The sequence below is a fragment of the Artemia franciscana genome, chromosome 18 (genome assembly GCF_032884065.1).
Source record: "Artemia franciscana chromosome 18, ASM3288406v1, whole genome shotgun sequence".
Taxonomy (NCBI): domain Eukaryota; kingdom Metazoa; phylum Arthropoda; class Branchiopoda; order Anostraca; family Artemiidae; genus Artemia; species Artemia franciscana.
Window position 1 is genome coordinate 2,805,858 of NC_088880.1, and position 20,834 is coordinate 2,826,691.

General features: G+C 35.3%; 1 protein-coding gene across 7 annotated transcripts in view; it reads right to left on the minus strand.

Annotated features, from left to right (window-relative positions):
* LOC136038503 (histone-lysine N-methyltransferase set-17-like) overlaps positions 1-20,834 on the minus strand; it is a 104,096-nt gene that overhangs the window by 10,559 nt on the left and 72,703 nt on the right. For all 7 annotated transcript variants that reach the window (XM_065721589.1, XM_065721592.1, XM_065721595.1 and 4 more), the window contains one exon: positions 7,943-8,026. In XM_065721589.1, the coding sequence (XP_065577661.1) occupies positions 7,943-8,026 (84 nt within the window). The remainder of the gene's footprint in view (positions 1-7,942; positions 8,027-20,834) is intronic.

The window sequence follows — 20,834 nt, forward strand, 5'->3', positions numbered from 1 at the left end:
AGCCTACCCATACTCTCTGTAACCTAGAATTAAGTGTTTACACAACGGGTACAAACGGTAACGTAAAACATTGAGGTAGTTTTGTAATAATTAGTGTCACCTATGGTATTTTAATCCTGAAAAGTTACGGATAGCTTTATGATACCAACTAGATTATATAAGATATTGTCCCAAGTTTTCATCCGTCACGATGTCTACGTTTGAAAAGGATAAAGTTCAACCGGCTGCAAAGTCAATTTAGTCCCTTCTTTCGATATTCTTTTGTTGTTGTTGTTTTTTTCAAAGCTGAGGAACAGCCTTTGATCATATGATTACTGATCGCGTTCTTCTTTGAACATAACGTTTTAAAAGCTTCGATAGGCTGACAACTTCAGCGTTTAACGGATAGCAAAGAAACAAAACCAAAGTGTTGCTCTCGGAACACTTTTTTTCGGCGAAGCCGGAGGAAGGTTGCCGCAACACTTCACGTTGCTCAGGCAAGGTAGGCCTAGTTTTGTTCATTTTGGGTTTCATGTATTCATTGATGCTGATTTATGGTAGTTGTATGCTTGGTAGATTATTTGATTTCCTTTTTTTTCATTTTTGGTTTAATGGAGTTCTTTACTTTTTCTAAAAAAAAAACTTATTTTGTGTAAAACATTTAAAAAAAATTAATATCTGTGAAATTAATTCTAGAATCACAAGTAATATAACTAATTAATTCTGCAAACCTAAAAGGAGATTACACAGGATGAAAAAACGTTTAGATAGATAGCTAGATAATAGTTATTACAGCAAATACTAAAGAAAAATAGACAGAACTCATAATATTATTAAATAATAAAAAAAGTTTTTTTTAACTGAAAGTAAGGAGCAACAGTAAACATAAAACGAACTGAAATTACTCTGTATATGAAAGGGGCTGTTCCCTCCTCAATGCCTCGCTCTTTACGCTAAAGTTTGACTATTTCTCTCGACTCTTCTCTTTAAAACAGTAAAAAACTGGAGTAGTTCTCTGAATCTGATGGTGATATTTTCGTTAAGATACTATGACTTTTAAGGGGCCCCCCCCCCAAATTTTTAAAAAAAGGCAACTTTTCTCAGGCTCTTAACTTTTGATGGGTAAGAATAAACTTGACGAAAGTTATATATTTAACATCAGCATTAAAATGCAATTCTTTTGATGTAACTAGTGTTACCAAAATTCCGTATTTTAGAGTTTCGGTTACTATTGAGCCGAGTCGCTCCTTACTGTTTGAAAAAAAAAACTCGTAGACTAAATTGAAAGAACTTAATCTAGATGACCCAGTCTAAATGAAAGGTTGTCACAAATTTCAACACGAGATCCAAACAGAGTAAATATAATCCAGCCGCCAAATTCAGTTTATAAATATTTTGGTTATCCATTGATTCGACTATAAAAATTTATGTCCCTATTCATTTTATTGCAAAAAAAGCATGTTTTTACACCTGTCTAAATGATAAGTTGTTCTAATTTATCTGTGTTAGAACATATTACATGACTTATTCCTCCAATCACTGAATCTATTTAAACATACATGATTATGGGATCTTTATTTGCTATATTGACTTTTGCTATCGGCATTCGATATCAGTCACCATTATTTGCTAATTTGGAAAAAACTAACTTGAATAATATAGAACAGCTGTTAGTCACCAATCTAAATGAAAGAAGGCGGCAAACAAATCTTCAAAATGTACTGCATTGACTCAACTCCACCCAAGACATAAAATATTAGAAATAAAATGTTTTTTGGGCTAAAAAGTAACCATGACAGCTCATACAGCTCCTGAAACAAGAAACATATTATCACGCCGTCGATTTTATTTGATTATCAAATTCTATTGTAAAGAACAAATCATATTTAATTGAAGGTTTATTATAGGGGTTTTCACCAATTAGAATAACCAAAATTTCTAATGTTAACAACTATTGATGTGTGCTTTTGGTGATGATGGTTTTGATATATATAGAATACGAATTTAGATCCTATTCCTTTGATCTATATCTTGTTATCAAACTCTTAGTTTATTTAACTTTAGAAACCACTGCTGAATTCTGAACAAAGACCAACATATTGGCTGGATATTTGGTCACATTTGATTACGTATTGATCATAGATTTGACATCGTATAAGCTACAAATACACATTTATGCATATCAGTATCAGTAGGTTACCTGACACTTTCTACGCAGGGACCTTCTCTAGGACACTCCCTCACGTCAGAAGGTGGAGGATAGGAGAAAGTTCTGTAATTTGTAGGGTACCTCCATAGAATAGGAGGTGTATACCAAGGGAAGAAGCCTAGTCCCTAGAAGTTCATAATAGAAACTCAGGCCCCCTCGCCCAGAGGTCATAAATGCAGGTGAAAGAAGAAGAAAAACCTCTAATGCACACACAGCAGGGCACTAGCGTTTGAAGACGTCCTGTGAGTGAAGCTTTATTCTAGAAATGGATTAAATTACATGGTGAAGGAGAACAACATCGCTGGAGGATCTTCTAGAGGACATGTGCGACAGAACGTAGAGTCTAGTTTTGTGGACAACGGCCTCTGCTGACCAATGCCTCGACCCTATCAGGGGAGGCAAAGGGTATAGACAACCTTTGGTCAGGAAAATTTCCACGAAACATCTACGAAGAATTGAATACTCCCACAAATATTGTGCTTGCTACGACGTACCCTTGTTCAAGCGAGGCCATTCCACTCCCCGTAGTAGTGGCAAGATCAACGAAAGACCGAGCTATTCCTTGTGAAATAAATCTACAGAAAAATGAATTCTGAGTTTATAGCTGGAATGTAAGAAGCGAGAATAAATAATCTTAGTGATGGCTATGGAAATGAATTACTACCAATCATACTCTCTTTATCTGTCAGACAAGATTGAACGGACTGTCCGAAGAAATCCTCGACGACTCAAACTTATTTCTCAGTTCTTGCGCGTATGATAAGCACAACTCTACAGTCGGCTTTGTGATTGGCAACCGTGCACAAAAGGCTCTTCTTGAATGGAGTCCAGTAAACTCCAAAATAGCCAGACTACGACTGAAAGGAATACTATCCAACATTTTTACCATTGCAGTCTAAGCAACAACGAGGGTGACACTGAATGCTGATACGAACTGTCTCTACACTGATCTGGTGATTACGAGACAGAAATGCACCAGGCAAGAGTTCTTGCACCAGGCAGAGTTGATCTTTCACTGTTGGTACTCCTTAATCGTCGATTCTCAAGCTTACACAGAAGCTATCAGGGAAAAAAAACTGGGTGAACTTGATCACTGGAAGAGTTACCTTAAAGACCACCAATCCAAGTAGGCCTATTTAAAAGGAACAGAAATGTAACAGCCTTAACAACCAAGGGATATCACTTACGTAGCTACCAAAGTATTCGCAATAATTTCGCTCAAAAGGTTCCAAGGAGCAAGGGATGAGCAAACATGTGAAAACCAGAGCAGATTTCACGGGGAAAAAACGATGTGCTGACCAGATCTTCACTCTTTGTCGTTTAGTTTAGAAAAAATATGGTTTTATCTCAAACAAATTACTATACAAATGATTCTTTCACTCCCAACTAAAAAATATGTGCTGATTCCAAATACCAAAATTTTGCCTTTCTAGCTCTTTCACAAATTTGAGTTTTTTTTTAGGTTGAGGGTGATATTTTTTATTGTAAAGAATTCTGTCCTGAAAAGACAATTCCGAACTTAGGAAATCACTTTAATATCACTGCATACATCAGAGCATTACAGAAACTTTGATTGAGGATAAAAAGGGTGAGGGAGTCTCCGAGGCAAACTTGAGTTACATGAAAGTCTTTTTAGAAAATCGTCATCGTCCACGAGTTTCGAGGGATTTTTGCGTATACGATTCTTTTTCTGAAAATTCTACTTCTTAACTGATGCTGGTAAAGGTTTGCAGCAGACACAGAGGTAGATTCGGAGCACGAGAGTTTGATTTTAATTAAAACTTCGGTTGTCCAAGGGCAGAATAATATTTTGCGTTTTAAATACTTAATATCTTCTCCTTTTCTCTGGGGATTCTTCCAACCAATTCTGTTTTTCAATTCTCAGATGAGCAATTCTAGTCTAGAATGATGATTTATTTAATCTCTACGAAAGAACTACTCAAAACGGACGAGAAAACTGTTGTGACTGAAGTAGGAAGCATAAACGAATCAAGTACAAAGCGAAAACAAATTGATGTGACGGCCGTTGTGGGGGATTTTTTCACAAGTCATGCCAAAGTTCTTACCCAAATGTAAAGACCATTAACCAGCACTTGCGATTCTTAGACAAGCAAAATGAGTCCCACAGGAGGAGTTCATATCGCTTGATAGAACGATTCGCAAAACCGATTGTTTATTTTACTCGTGCAGAGTGGTTTATGAGAAAACTTTATATGAGAAAAAAAAAAGGTTTATGAGAAAATAAAAGAAGAGAGACAGCTTTCGCGTCCGCACAACAGATTTCAGTACGACGCTGGTGGGTCTTTGTCAAAAGCGAAATAATCGAGTCGGCAGAAAGCCAACCCACTGTCTTAATAGGAGAGGATACGGACCTACTAGTCCTTTTACTGTACCATACTAAGCAAGACTGTAAGCCAATATTTTTCCATTCCGAGGCAAAGTCAAGGAAAACTGGAGGCCGTCTGTGGGATATATTGACAGCTAAACTGAAGCTTGGTGACACCCTTTGCGACGAAATTCTTTTCCTCCATGCCTTTCTCGGACACGATTCAACTTCACGAATCTATGGCATAGGAAAATCTACTCCGCTGGACCACATGAAACAGAAGAAAAAACTTCCAGGATTTTGCCATATTATTCCTAGATTCAGCTTCTACAAAAGACGACATTAGAAAAGATGGGGAGAAGGCCATGCTTATCTTGTTTAAGGCTGCAGAAAATGAAACAAGTCTCAACCAAGACCGCTAAAGGAAATTCCTCGAAAAAGTGTGAAGTTCTGGAAAGTATGTAGAGGCAAAAACGCTCCCACCAACAAGCTATGTTTACAGTTATAATTCGCTTAAAGAAGACTTCCAAGTACAAGCGTGAAAAATGTTGAGTGTCGACCGAATCCTTTGAAGTTTGGCTGGATTGTGCAGAAAGGAAAATGGCAACCTGCACATTCAGAAACATCACCGGCACCGCCTTCCCTTCTCTCAGTGTTTCACTGTAATTGCAAGAGCTAGTGTTCGATGCTGCCGTGTTCTTGCAAAAAGCATGGCTTAAAATGTACCTAGGCTTATGGCAATTCTAAAGGAACAAGCTTTTCTAACTGAGAAACAGTCGGTGCCGGATATTTTGAAGACCATGGTAGTGAAGAAGAAGACCAAATTTTTCAATAGCTTTGCCACTATTCAATGAGTCTCTTTCTTACTGTGACTTTAATCTGACCTATGTAATTGATCTCTGTGTTGATTGTATCTGAATATATTGATCTCTTATTTGGAACTAGTGTTTCGTCTCAGCTATCCAAAGCTCTTCGACCGAATATTTTTTTGTTGCTGCTAAATATGTGATTCAACTTTCCCTCCTCCTCCTCATTCTTACTCATATTCACAAAACCAAGATTCCAGGCATAGTAGACTTTAGCTGGACCCAGTCTTGGTTGTTACCCAGGCACGAGGCAGCAAATATTTTGCCATAGGACAAGTTTAATATACACCTGCAGACTGAACCTCTCCCATAGCCTCACTCTCTCTCTGAAAGCTTTAAGCCACAAACAATGAGTTTGCCTTTAAATATTTTGTTTCATGTTCATCATAAAAAGAAGAGCGTAGAAATAACATATATAAACATATTTACTAGTATTTACTCAATCAACTTTTTTTTGCCTCAACCGCAAATTCAACCTAAAAAAAACTCAAGTTTCTGAAAGAGCTAGGGCGCCAAACTTTTCGGATTCGGAATCAGCACATATTTTTGGTTCAGTTACCGAGAAAATAATTTGTATAGCAATTTGTTTGAGGTTGATCCCTTGTTTTCACAAGTTTCCAGGACTATTATTCTATAACAGTGCGAACACTAAAACATCCCTATAACCAACATGTTTCTGGATTTCGTGGCTGCTTTCGACTTGAGAAACCATGAAAACCGTTGGCGAACCATGGTAGAAGATGACAAGCCAGTTGAGTTCATAAAGCTGCTGAAGGCTTACTATGAGAATTGAAACAATTGGCGAATCATGGTAGAAGATAATAGGCGCACAGAGCTGCTGAAGAGAATTTCAAATTGACTGCATCAGTGCTAAGTGAAGAAACTGAGCCCTTTAATGTGGATAGCAGTGTAAAACATGGGTGCATATTATCCCTCGCTTCGTTTAACTACTTTATAGATTGGGTTGTAGAAAGAGCTCCCTAGAGTTTTAATGGTGCCATCATGAGATTTGGCATTAATGTGCCTGACCTGGATTACGCGGATGACATCGGTGCTCTTGCTGCTGATCCAACAACTGTTCAAACAATGCTAAATGAAATAGCATATTTATCTCAGCTTCTGGGTAAGAAGATTAACAAGGTAAAAAGTAAAGTCATATACCTCAGCTTGTGCTTAACGGACAGGAACTGGAAAAAATTCGACAGCTTCACTTATCTTGATTTGCTAACACTTATGGAGGCTATGATTTTGACGTATAGATCAGAATCAACAAAGCCCAAGCAATTTTGTCTCAACTCCGCTGCTTTTTGTGGAACTGATGAGAAAATAGTATGAAGAAAAAAATTGTGTCTATAAAGCGGATGGTACATATGTTCTCTTCTACGCAGTTGAGACTGTGCAACTGAGGGCACCTCTTTTCTAGGGTACGGAAGTTTTTGACCGGTGCTGTTTAAAAGAATTCCGAGAATTCGACGCTCCGACAGAATATCAAATGCCGATGTGCCGCATCGTTAATGTAAAATGGAGCCCAAAGCCGCGATTATCAGAACATAAGACTGCGTTCGCTTGGCCATGCCCTGACAAGACCCAATGACCACAAAACGAAGCATGTGCATGTAGTGTACATCCCATGGTTGCTGATTACTTTGGACTCTTAAGAAAGTAACTAGAGCCTTCGATTTCCAATCAAATTAGCCCCCCCCTCCAACTTTATACGACCACCCCTTCCAAAAAAACACCTCAAGATGTTAAGACTGAGCAACTTGCATAAGTTACAGCCCTTGGAGCGGGGGCTGTGAGGAATCGACTTATAGTTACTTGAATTCTTGACTATTTTAAACATAATGGCACATACTGCGCCTTTATCAGATTAGCGCAAAAGTCCTGGCAGTCATTTGACGAATTGGTGGGCAACTATCAAAAACGATCTCGGTTTAATGATGAATTTCGAACGTTTGACAGAAAGTGTAACACCTGCTGGCTCTTTCTTAAAAATCAGATTACTTTCTTGAAAACACGCTTCTTGAAATATATCAAAATTATTTGACAGCTAATCCATACTGAATTGATAATTAAATAGCTATTATTAAAGTCATGACGTGTCCGATTAATGCTTGTAAAAAAAAAGAAAGAAAAGAAAAGCTTACAGTATGCAGAAGAATACGACAGAGCTGCCCCAGTAAAAATTATATTTTTTTTTTTTTTACCAGACCACTTCGTATGAAAGGCTTCGTCGTGAATTTTTAAAAGGGTTCGTTTGATTGCAAATTTAAAGTTCTGTTTGCTCTTACCAGAGTAAAAAGATATTGGGGAGCAGTAGTCTCTCTGTCATGCCCAATTTTCGGCTACCCCCCCCCCCCCCCCCCAACCCATACAAAATCCAATCAAAATTTTTATAGAGCGTTTTTATTCCCAACAGTTTAAAACGCCAGATAGCTATGCATCAGGAGACAAAGCAATCTCCCAGGGAGTTTAACTGTAATTATGCAAGTTGCCCACTATTTACACAGAGATTCAGTTGAAAATTCCAGGTAATGGACAAAATATCATTAGATAACTTACTTTTTAAATCAGAAGGATAGGCGAAACGTTTCTCGCATGTTACACACTTAAACGGCTTTTCTCCAGAATGAGATCTTTCGTGTTCTGCAAATAAAACACTAGTTTTAGAAGTAACTTACATATACGTAAAAAGTCGTTAATAAAAATACAGGTCGGACTGTAAAGTTTTGTAGCACTTTCAAAAAATATTAAAATCACTAAAAGCAGAAATTTAACCTCTATAAGGGACATCAAATTTAAAATCATTGATCCAGTTGAGGGGAAATTGCCTTCCAGTACATAGGGAACAGAAATTAAAAAAAATAAGGGTACAAATGGTAAGTGTGGGTATTGCGGAAATGAAGATAATAATTTAACCCATTTCCTCATGGAGTGCCAGGACCTTGAAAGTCTTAGAGATGAAATTTGAGAGGACCATCGGTTGGCGCTACTCTCTTTTATCCTGAGCTCTTCGAAGCCTGGAACTATATGCAAAATGGCACGATATGTGGAAAAGGCGGGAGAGGCTCAGTCGAGCCCGAGTGAATGAAAATAAGTATTATTTTATATTGAGTGTGTGTTCTGTGCAGCGTTGTATTATTAAATCATGTTGTGTATGGCCGTAGGGCTCAAATAAACTTTTTCTTTATTTCTTTCTTTCTTTCTATTCTGTCACGTTTTATCAAATATTGATCACACATTTGGCCTAATGTAAGCTTTCAATATGCATCAAAATGAGCAGGACATGGTTAACAAAAAATTTCTTCGACATTTCTCTTTGAGAAGATTTAATTTCAATCATGTTTTCCTCAGTTTTCAATCCTCCACAAGGATATGTAAAACTGAGCTCTGAGTTTTTTCTCTCATAAAAAAAACAAAAATGAAAAAAAAAATACAAAATATAGCTGAACACATTTATAGTTATTAACGAAATATCCCTAACTTCATTTGAGATGCAGTAAAAAAAAAGTGAAAAAACAAAACAAAACAATAATAATAAAAAGATCAGTAAAAAGAATATTATGATTTTAACTTGGAGCATCCAGTAATGGCAAACTACTTAAAAAAAACAAACAACCAAAACCTGAGTTGTCAAAGTTCTCCTGTAAAAATTGTTCTCCTGAAAAATTGGATGTATTCCAGGGTATTGTTAGGACTTTTTATCTGAAGTCACATTCTAACTATAGTTAAAACACGGGCTATCGCTTAAAATTCTTTAATACACTCTTTTAGACTGATCTCAAAACTTAGAATGGCTTATCATTATGCAATTTTGTGATTGATTTATTTAAAAAATTATATGCCAAGAAATTGAAAAAACAAGAAAACGAAAAAAACAACGAATATAAATACTATTATACACTTCTATATAACAATGATGATACAGTAAACTCCAAAAAACATGAGACAAGAGCTATTATGGCACTTGTGACGAGGTTGGAAGAGCCAAGAGCCAAGAGCTTCTTCCCACCAAGTTTCATTACGATTTCTCCACTCTAAGCGCTTTCTAAGATTTCCAGTTTCCCCTACAACTCTCCCCCCCCCAAAAATTTTACCGAATCCAGTCAGGATTTAACATAAAAGCTCTGAGACGCGAGGTCCTTCTAAATATCAAATTTTATTATGATCCGATCACCCGTTCGTAAATTAAAACACCCCATTTTTTCAAATTTTTCCCAATTAGCCGCCCCCCCCCCCAGATGGTCAAATCAGGAAAGGGACTATTATAAATTTATTCTCTTCTGATCCCTGATACGCCTGTCCAGTTTCATCATCCTAGCTTATCTGGAAGTGCCCAAAATACAAAACCGGAACAGACAAACCGACAGACCGAAAGAAATTGCGATCGCTATATGTCACTTAGCAAATATCAAGTGCCATAAAGAGAAGAATAACACATGACTTCCTTTAGTAGACACTCTTATGAACTAATCAATAATTTTACTTGATGACTCACTGTCTTTTTTAATTACTAAATAAATTGAAACAAACTATAAAAAAGGAGCACCTCAGTGCAATAGCTTTTCAGTTAATGACTTATTGCTTTTACTTAACTACTAAATAAAGCAGTTCAACCGACAATAACCCACAATGAAGTATTTTTAAAGTAAAAAAAAAATGTAAACATTAGTCAAACAGTGTGTGGAAAGAGCTGTTTAACGAGGAGCGACTCGGCCCTAATGTTTCAGAAACTCTGAAAAAGGCATTTTGATAACAATATTTACACAAAAACATTAGGCTTTTTATAATAGTTCTAAATGTATAATATTCCTTAATTTTAATATAGTCCATCAAAAGCTACGAAGAGGAGAAAATTTGCCTGATTTTTGGAAAAGGGAAGCAATTAGCTCAAAAGTCAATCGATTTTAATGATCACTTGATCACACACCATCAAACTATCAACATTCAGCATAAAATAGACTTAAAAGCATCTGCCATTTTAATAGTTTTTTTGGTAAATGGATATTCTGTTTTTTACAAAAAAAAGGCGAAAAGCTTTTTAGTTTTTATAGAAACATAAGGAGTTTTCTAGAATTTTTTTAGGAATTAGAAAACAAAACTTTTGGTTACATTCAATCAAAGCAAGCTAATTTTCCTCTTGAAAGGGTTAGATGTAATAATATTTCAGGTTGGATTTCAGTTTAAATCTGAGATTTAAACTGACAGTTTAGCTTTGCGTTATATGCTATTACAGAGATCTTATAATTTCTCAATAAATTCCATTTCGTGAACAAAGCGTTATGATGTTCAATTCGTCATTCATGGTAAGTAAAATATCAATATTTCACATTTTAGCTGTAATATGTTTTGGAGGAACAAAAAACAGGCATGTAAATATAATATTTAAGAAAAGATGAAATTAATTTTCGTGTAACAACTAATATTCCTATTTAATTCTGCAGACCTAGAAGGAGATTACGATAGGTTGAAAACATGATTAGATAGATAGCTAAAAAATAATTACGACAACAATCGATTAAAGAAGTATAGACGGAACTCGTAATACTCAAAGTAAAAAGCAAACAGAGCTTATACAATAAAAGAATTGTTCCTAAGATTTTGCTGGGATGCCCTTTTGACAACCTGCATACGGAGGGCAGGTTGCCATCCGTACAACAAAAATATTCTCTGAAAATCTCACCTTCATACCAGTATGAACAACCATAGGTTGAGGATTTTGAACTGGCCAGAAGACACAGTGTGTATACATTTCATGCTGCTTTTACGGTTAGTGTAATTAACGACCCTAATGGTATTAAGTTGAAACTTTTAGAGAGCGTTTAGGGGGGGGGGGTTCGATTAAACGACAAAATTATATGCATGCAGATATTAAAAGGGCATACAAGCAATATAGGGCATATAAGGACATAGACAGCGATGCTCTATCATAGCTAGTAACATCATTGATATTTTCAAGAAGATAATTTGATTGAAAATTTAAAGTTCTAGCGTCCTCTTAAGAGTCAAAAGTGATAGGAGGTCAATCAGCTCTCTTCTTTTGATCATAATTTTCCAGACATTTCCAATCAAAATTTTAAGATAGACATTCTAAAAGTTAGAATAAAATTTGCACTCAACTGAAAAAATTCAAATGAACATGTATTGTCAGTTTAATATAAGTATGCTGATATTCACTCATTAAAATCTAAATTAATTTTTGATTTCTTAAAGTTTATAAAAGCGAAAACATTGTAAAGAATCTTTTTTTTTTCAGTAAAGTACAAATTTTAGAAACCACAGGGGTTTTGAACCCTACTCATGTTAATTTCTGCTCCTTCTGAGTTTGACTCGGTTATTTATTGTAATTTCTGTTCATTTTTGGTTTCATTTATTTTTTGATTCTGATTATTTATTTTTGTATGCTTGGAAGATTATTTGATTCTATTTTTGTTAATTTTTGGTTTAATTGAGTTCTTTACTTTTTCTTAAAAAAACTCAATTTGTGGAAAACGTTTTTTCAAATTAATATCTATGACATTAATTCTAGTATTACAAGTAATATAACTAATTAACTCTGCAAACCTAGAAGGGGATTACGATGGGTTGAAAAGACGTTTGGATAGATTAAATAACAAAAAACTAGTTTTTTTAACTGAAAGTAAGGAGCGACATTAGAACTTAAACGAACAGAAATTACTCCGTATGTGAAATGGGTTTTCCCCTCCTCAACGCCTCACTCTTTAAGCTAATTGTTTTAAAAAGTAGAATTGTGGCAAAGAGTCAAACTTTAGCGTAAAGAGCGAGGGATTACGGAGGGGACAACCCAATTTTCAATTGAAAAAAGTTTTCATGTTTATTTTTTCATTGTTTTTTATAGTAATGCAAGAAAATCTTGCACCCTTTTCATTGAATTTTTCTTCCCCCATGACATATTCCTCAAAGAAAAGATACTGCCACATAGCCCCCTCCCCTGAACCCCACCCCCCAAACCAAAAAAGCCCCCCTGAAAACGTCTGTACACTTCCCAATAAACATTACTGTATGTAAACACTGGTCAAAGTTTGTAACTTGCGGCCCCTCCCCCAGGGATTGTGGGGGAGTAAGTAATTCCCAAAGACATAGTTATTATGATTTTTGACTATGCGGAACAAAATGGCCATCTCAAAATTTTGATCCGTTGACTTTGAGAAAAAAATGAGCGTAGGAGGGGGCCTATGTGCCCTCCAAAATTTTTGGTCACTTAAAAAGGGCACTAGAACTTTTCATTTCCGTTAGAATGAGCCCTCTTGCAACATTCTAGGACCACTTGGTCGATACGATGACCCCTGAAAAAAAAAAAACAAAAAAAAAAAAAAAAAAAACACGCACCCGTGATTTGTCTTCTGGCAAAAAATACGAAATAAATAGGGGGGGTGTTTCTCCCTATTTTCCACAACAAGGCAAATTTTCTCAGGCTCGTAACTTTTGATGACAAAGACATTTGATGAAGCTATATTTAAAATCAGCATGAAAATCCGATTCTTCTGATGTATCTTTTAGCATCGGAATTCCGTTTTTTAAAGTTTCGTTTACTATTGAGCCGGGTCGCTCCTCTTCGTTACCACGAACTGTTTGATAGCTAGATAATAATTGTTACAACAAATGACTAAAGAAAAATAGAAAGAACTCATAATACTAAAAGGAAAAAACAACAGAGATCGTACACTAAATTAAAAAAAAATTAATCTAGATGACCCGGTCTAAATGAAAGTTTGTCACAAATTTTGACAACAGTTCCCGACAGATTAAATACAATCCAGCAGCCAAAAACAGTTTATAAACATTTTGGTTATCCATTGATTCGACTATAAAAATGTATGTCCCCATTCATTTTATTCAAAAAAAAAGTATGTTTTTACACCTGTCTATATGATCAGTTTTACTTTTTTATCTGTATTAGAACGTATTAAATGACTTATTGCTCTAATCACTGAATCTATTTAAACATACATGTTTATGGGATCTTTATTTGCTAAATTGACTTTTGCTATGGCCATTCGACATCAGTCACCATTATTTGCTAATTTAGAAAACAAACTTCAATAATATAGAACAGTCGTTAGTCACCAGTCTAAATGAAAGAAGACAGTAAAGAAATCTTCACAATGTACTGCATTCACGAAACTCCACCAAAAACATAATATATTAGAAATAAAATGTTTTTTGGGCAATAAAATTAATCAAGACAGGTCTGACAGCTCCTGAAACCAGAAACATATTATCAAGCCATCAATTTAATTTGATTATCAAATTCTATTGTAAAAAACAAATAATATTTAATTGAAGGTTTATTATCGGAGTTTTCACTAATTAGAATAGTCTAAGTTTCTAATGTTAACAATTATTAATGGACAATTTTAGTGATAATGATTTTGATATATATATATATATATATATATATATATATATATATATATATATATATATATATATATATATATATATATATATATATATATATATATATATATATATATCTATATATATAAAAATAAGTTGTCTGTCTGTGGATGTGTGGATGGATGTGTCAGGTGACGTCACCTGAAAAAACTGGATCAGGTGACGTCAAAACTGAAAAAACTAAAAAAGGCAAAAACTACAAAAAAAACTAAAAACTAATAAAAAAATAAAAAAGCTAAAAAACTAAAAAAACTAAAAAAAGGCAAAAACTACAAAAAAAACTAAAAACTAATAAAAAAGCTAAAAAACTAAAAAAACTAAAAAAAGGCAAAAACTACAAAAAAAACTAAAAACTAATAAAAAAAAATAAAAAAGCTAAAAAACTAAAAAAACTAAAAAAACTAAAAAAAAGGTAAAAAACGAAAAAACTAAAAACTAAAACAAACTAAAAAAAAGGGAAAAAACTGAAAAATAAGCTAAAATAAAGGTAAAAACCAATAAAAAACTAAAAAAAAAACTGAAAAAACTAAAAAAAGGCAAAAACTACAAAAAAAAACTAAAAACTAATAAAAAAAGTAAAAAAGCTAAAAAACTAAAAAAACTAAAAAAACTAAAAAAAGGTAAAAAACTAAAAAAAATAAAAATAAAAAAAACTAAAAAAAAGGAAAAAACTGAAAAATAAGCTAAAATAAAGGTAAAAACCAATAAAAAACTAAAAAGAAAAAAAGGAAAAAACTAAAAAAAATTTTCATCTAAAAAACTAAAAAAAACTAAAAAAGGTAAAAACTAAAAGAACTAAAAAAGAAAAAAATAAATGACGAAACTCAAAGAGAAAGCGACCAGGACAAAAGGAATGTTCGATTAGCAATCAACAAAGCACCGGGAAGCACCGGGACACAGGGAGTATGAATGACGACCAGGACATAAGTAAAAAAAAAAATTAACAAAACTAAAAAGAAGTTAAAAACTACAAAAAAACTAAAAAGAAAAAAAAACTAAAAACTAATAAAAAAACTAAAAAATCTAAAAATCTAAATAAACTAAAAAAGAAAAAAAAAGGAAAAAAATAAAGGAGAAAAACCAACGGGGACACCGGGGGAAACAGGGGGATATAAATGACGACCGGGACAAAAAAACTAAAAAGAAAAAAAAACTAAAAACTAATAAAAAAACTAAAAAATCTAAAAATCTAAATAAGCTAAAAAAGAAAAAAAAAGGAAAAAAATAAAGGAGAAAAACAAAACTAAAAAACGAATGTATATACAGACCGGGACACCGGGATACAAATGACGACCGGGACACAGGGAATATAAATGACGACCGGGACACAGGGACACAACTACAACGGGGACACCGGGGGAAACAGGGGGATGTAAATGACGACCGGGACACCGGGACAGGGAATGGTCGATTAGCAATCACCATCAACAAAGCTCAAGGGCAATCATTAGAATCATGAGGTATAGATCTGAATACAGATTGTTTTCCCATGGACCATTATATGTTGCATGTTCAAGAGTCGGTAAACCTGACAATCTATTTATATGCAAAGACAATGGGACAGCAAAGAATGTTGTATATTCGCAAGTTTTACGTAGTTAAAACCATATATATATATATATATATATATATATATATATATATATATATATATATATATATATATATATCTATCTATATTCACAGGTGGGACATAGGGACACAACTACAATGGCGCGTAACTATTATGGCGCGTAACGACTTACGCGCGCGGGGGGGCTTGGGGGGGGCGCGAAGCGCCCCCACCAACTAGGTGTTGGGGTGGCGCGAAGCGCCACCCCAACAGCTAGTATATATATATATATATATATATATATATAGAATACGAATTCAGATGCAATTCCTTTGATCTATATCTTCTTATCAAACTCTCATTTTATTTAACTTTAGAAACCACTGTTGAAATCAAAACATAGATCAACATATTGGCTGGATATTCGGCCACATTTGATTACATATGGATCATACATTTGACATCGTTCAAGCTACAAATACACATTTATGCATCTCATTAGGATACCTGACACTTTCTAAGTAGGGGTCTTCCTAACAAAGACTAAATTTGATGAAACTTATATATTTAGAATCAGCATGAAAATTCGATTCTTTTGATGTATCTTTAACCATTACTATATGTAAACACTGGTCAAAGTTTGTAACTTGCAGCCCCTCCCCTAGGGATTGTGGGGGAGTAAGTCATTCCCAAAGACATAGTTATTATGGTTTTCGACTATGCAGAACAAATGACTATCTCAAAATTTTGATCCGTTGACTTTTGGAAAAAATGAGCATGGGAGGGGGCCTAGGTGCCCTCCAATTTTTTGGTCACTTAAAAAGGGCACTAGAACTTTTCATTTCCGTTAGAATGAGCCCTCTTGCGACATTCTAGGACCACTTGGTCGATATGATACCTGAAAAAAAAAAAAAAAACGCACACACGCACCTGTGATTTGTCTTTTGGCAAAAAATACGAAATTCCACATTTTTGTAGATAGGAGCTTGCAATTTTTGCTGTAGGATTCTCTGATACGCCGAATGGGATGGTGTGATTTTTGCTAAGATTCTATGACTTTTAGGGGGTGTTTCCCCCTATTTTCCAAAATAAAGCAAATTTTCTCAGGCTCGTAACTTTTGATAACAAAGACTAAATTTGATGAAACTTATATATTTAGAATCAGCAGGAAAATTTGATTCTTTTGATGTATCATTTAGCATCAAAATTCCGTTACCACGAACTGTTTGATGACCTATTGCTTTTGTTTAATAACTAAATTAAGCAGTTATATGTACAATAACCCTCAATGAAGCGTTTTAAAGCAAAAACAAGAGCTAAGAGCTCATATGGCACTTGTGACGAGGCGAGAAGAGCTAAGAGCCAAGAGATCATATGGTATGAACTCTAAAAAAATCTATGAATCAATAGATTGATTTAAAAAGGAAAATAAGAGGCTTAATGCCGGTCAAGATTTAAAATAAGAGCTCTGAGTCACAAAGTCCTTCTAAATATCAAAATTCATTAAGATCCGATCACCCATTCGTAAGTTATAAATACCTAATTTTTTCTAATTTTTCCTCTCCCTTTTGCCCCCAAGATGGTCGAATCTGGGAAAACGACTTTATCAAGTCAAATTGTGCAGCTCCCTGACACGCCTACCAATTTTCATCGCCCTAGCACGTCCAGAAGCACCGAACTCGCAAATCACTGAACCCCTCCCCCCAACTCCCCCAAATAGAGCGAATCCAGTACGATTCTGTCAATCACGTATCAAGGACATTTGTTTATTCTATCCAACAAGCTTCATCCCGATTCCTACACTCCAAGTGTTTTTCCAAGATTTCCCCTTCCAAATCCCCACAATGTCAAAAGATCTGGTCTGGATTTGAAATAAGAGCTCTGAGACATGAATTCCTTCTAAAAATCAAATTTCATTACGATCCGATCATCTATTCGTAATATATAAATACTCCAATTTTCATGTTTTCCAAGAATTCCGGTTCCCCCCTCCAACTCCCCCGAATGTCACAGGATCTGGTCGGAATTTGGAATTAGAACTTTAAAGCACAAGATCCTTCTAACTATATCAAATTTCATTAAGATCTGGTCACCCTTTCGTAAGTTACAAATACCTCAATTTTCAAAATTACCCCCCCCCCAATTCCACCAAAGAGAGCAGATCCGGTCCAGTTATGTCAGTCACGTATCTTAGACAGGTTTCTATTCTTCCCATCCAGTTTCATCCTGATCTCACCGCTTTAAGTATTTTCTAAGATTTCCGGTCCCCCCAACTGCCCCCCCCCCCCAATTACGCTTGATCCGGTTGAGATTTAAAATAAGATATTGGAGTTACGAGGTCCTTCTAAATATGAAGTTTCATGAAGATCCGATAACTCCTTCGTAAGTTAAAAATACGTCATTTTTCTTATTTTTCAGAATTACCCCCCCCCCCCTGCAATTGAGCGGATCCGTTCCAATTATGTAAATCACGTATGCAAGACTTCTGCTTATTTTTCCAACCACGTTTCATCCCAATCCCTCCAATCTAAGCGTTTCCCATCATTTTAGGTCTCCCCACCCCAAACTTCCCCCAATGTCACCAGATCCGGTCAGGATTTAAAATAAGAGCTTTGAGACACGATATCCTTCTAAAAATCAAATTTCATGGAGATCCAATCACCCGTTCGTAAGTTAAAAATACCTCATTTTTTTCTAATTTTTCAGAATTAACCCTCCCCCCCAACTACCCCAAAGAGAGCGGATCCGTTCTGGTTATGTCAATCATGTATCTAGGACTCGTGTTTTTTTTCCACCAAGTTTCATCCCGATCCCTCCACTCTAAGTGTTTTCCAATTTTTAGGTTTCTCCCTCCCATTTCCCCCCCCCCCCCCCCCCAATGTCACCAGATCCAGTCGGGTTTAAAATAAGAGCTCTGAGCCACGATATCCTTCTAAATATCAAATTTCATTGAGATCCGATCACCCGTTCGTAAGTTAAAAATACCTCATTTTTTTTTCAGAAATACCCCCCCCCCCAACTACCCAAAAGAGAGCGGATCCGTTCCGTTTATGTCAATCATCTATCTAGGACTTGTGTTTATTTTTCCCACCATGTTTCATCCCGATCCCTCCACTCTAAGTGTTTTCCAAGTTTTAGGTTTCCTCCTCCCAGCTCCCCGCCCCCATCACCAGATCCGGTCGGGATTTAAAATAAGAGCTCTAAGACACGATATCCTTCTAAACATCAAATTTCATTGAGATCCGATCACCCGTTCATAAGTTGAAAATACCTCATTTTTCTAATTTTTAAGAATTACTCCCCCCCCCCCCAAGTACCCCAAAGAGAGCAAATCTGTTCCAATTATTTCAATCATGTATCTGGGACTTGCGCTTATTTCTCTCATCAAGTTTCATCCCGATCCCTCTACTCTAAGTGTTTTCCAAGATTTTAGGTTTCCCCCCTCCAACTCCCCCCAATGTCATCAGACCCAGTCGGGATTTAAAATAAGAGCTCTGAGACACAATGTCATTCCAAACATCAAATTTCATTAAGATCCAATCACCCGCTCTTAAGTTAAAAATACTTCATTTTTTCTATTTTTTCTGAATTAACCGGCCCCTACTCCCCCCCCCCCCCAGATGGTCAAATCGGGAAAACGACTATTTCTAATTTAATCTGGTCCGGTCCCTGATACGCTTGCCAAATTTCATTGTCCTAGCTTACCTGGAAGTGCCTAAAGTAGCAAAACCGGGACTTTAGGTTTTCCCCCTCCAACTCCCCCCAATGTCATCAGATCCGGCCGGGATTTAAAACAAGAGCTCTGAGACACAATATCATTCCAAACATCAAATTTCATTAAGATCCAATCACCCACTCATAAGTTAAAAATACTTCATTTTTTCTATTCTTTACGAATTAACCGGGCCCCCACTCCCCCCCCCAGATGTCAAATCGGGAAAACGACTATTTCTAATTTAATCTGGTCCGGTCCCTGATACGCTTGCCAAATTTCATCGTCCTAGCTTACCTGGAAGTGCCTAAAGTAGCAAACCCGGGACCGACAGACCGACAGACAGACAGACAGACAGACAGAATTGGCGACTGCTATATGTCACTTGGTTAATACCAAGTGCCATAAAAATGTATACATTAGTCAAACAGTCCGTGGAAAGGGCTGTTTCATAAGAAGCGACTCCGCCCAATAAACTCATAAGAAGCGACTAACCTAAACTCTAAAAAAGGCATTTTGATAACAATGTATACACACAAAGATTTAACTTTCTATAATAGTTCTAAATATATAACATTTCTTGATTTTACTACTGTCCACCAAAAGCTACGAGTCTGAGAAAATTTGCCTGATTTTTGAAAAAGGGGGAAATATTCATAAAATTCTACCGATCTTAATGATCCCTTGATCACAAACCACCGAACTATCAAGATTCAGCATAAAAAAGACTTCAAAGCATTTGTCATTTTGATCACTTTTAAAAATGGGTTCCATTTCTTTCAAAAAAAAAGAAAAAAAAAGGAAAAAAAAAAAAAAAAAAAAAAAACAGGCGTCAAGTGTTGTTACGCTTCAACAATTCTTCTAGTTTTGCGTAATTTTCTATAAGATTCGAATTTTCAAAATCTTCTATAAGTTACAAGGTGTGTAACAAATAGCCTTTTAGATAAAAGTGCTTTTACATTTGTCAAACTTGTCAGACTCATTTTGTAGAAAATTTTCAGGAATTAGAAGAAAAAAAAATTGTTTACATGCAACGAAAGGAAAAATAATTTTCCTCTTGAAAAGGTCAAATGTAATTATGTCATAGGTTGGAAAGTTTAAATCTGAATTAGGTCTACTATTATTATCAGTTTAGCTTTGCATTACATGCTATTGCAGAGATCTTATTTTGTTCATAAATTTCGTTTCGTGAACAAAGCGTTTTAATATTTAATCCTTCATTCATGGAAAGTTTGATACCGACCAATATTTCATATTTTAGCTGTAATATGTTTTGGAGGAATAAAAAACAGGCATGTAAAAATAATATTTAAGAAAAGATGAATTTAATTCTAGTATCACAACTAATATTCCTATTTAATTCCGCAGACCTAGAAGGGGATTATGACGAGTTGAAAAGATGTTTAGATAGATAGCTTATACACAAAAAGAATTTAATATTCCTAAGATTTTGTTGTCCCCCTCTTTGTTTAACTACTTTATAGATTGGGGTCTAGAAAGAGCACCCTCGAATTTTAATGGTGTCATCATGGGATTTGGCATTAACGTGCCTGACCAGGATTACACAGATGACATCAGTGCTCTTGCTGCTGATCCAACAACTGTCCAAGCAATGCTAAATGAAATAGCATATTCTCTAAGCATGAAGAGTTTGAAGATTAACTGAGTATGAGTATCCAAGACTATGAGTATGAAGATTAGCAAGGTAAAAAGTAAAATCATATACCTAAGTGTACAGTCAGAACATCAGTTTATACTTTACGGACAGG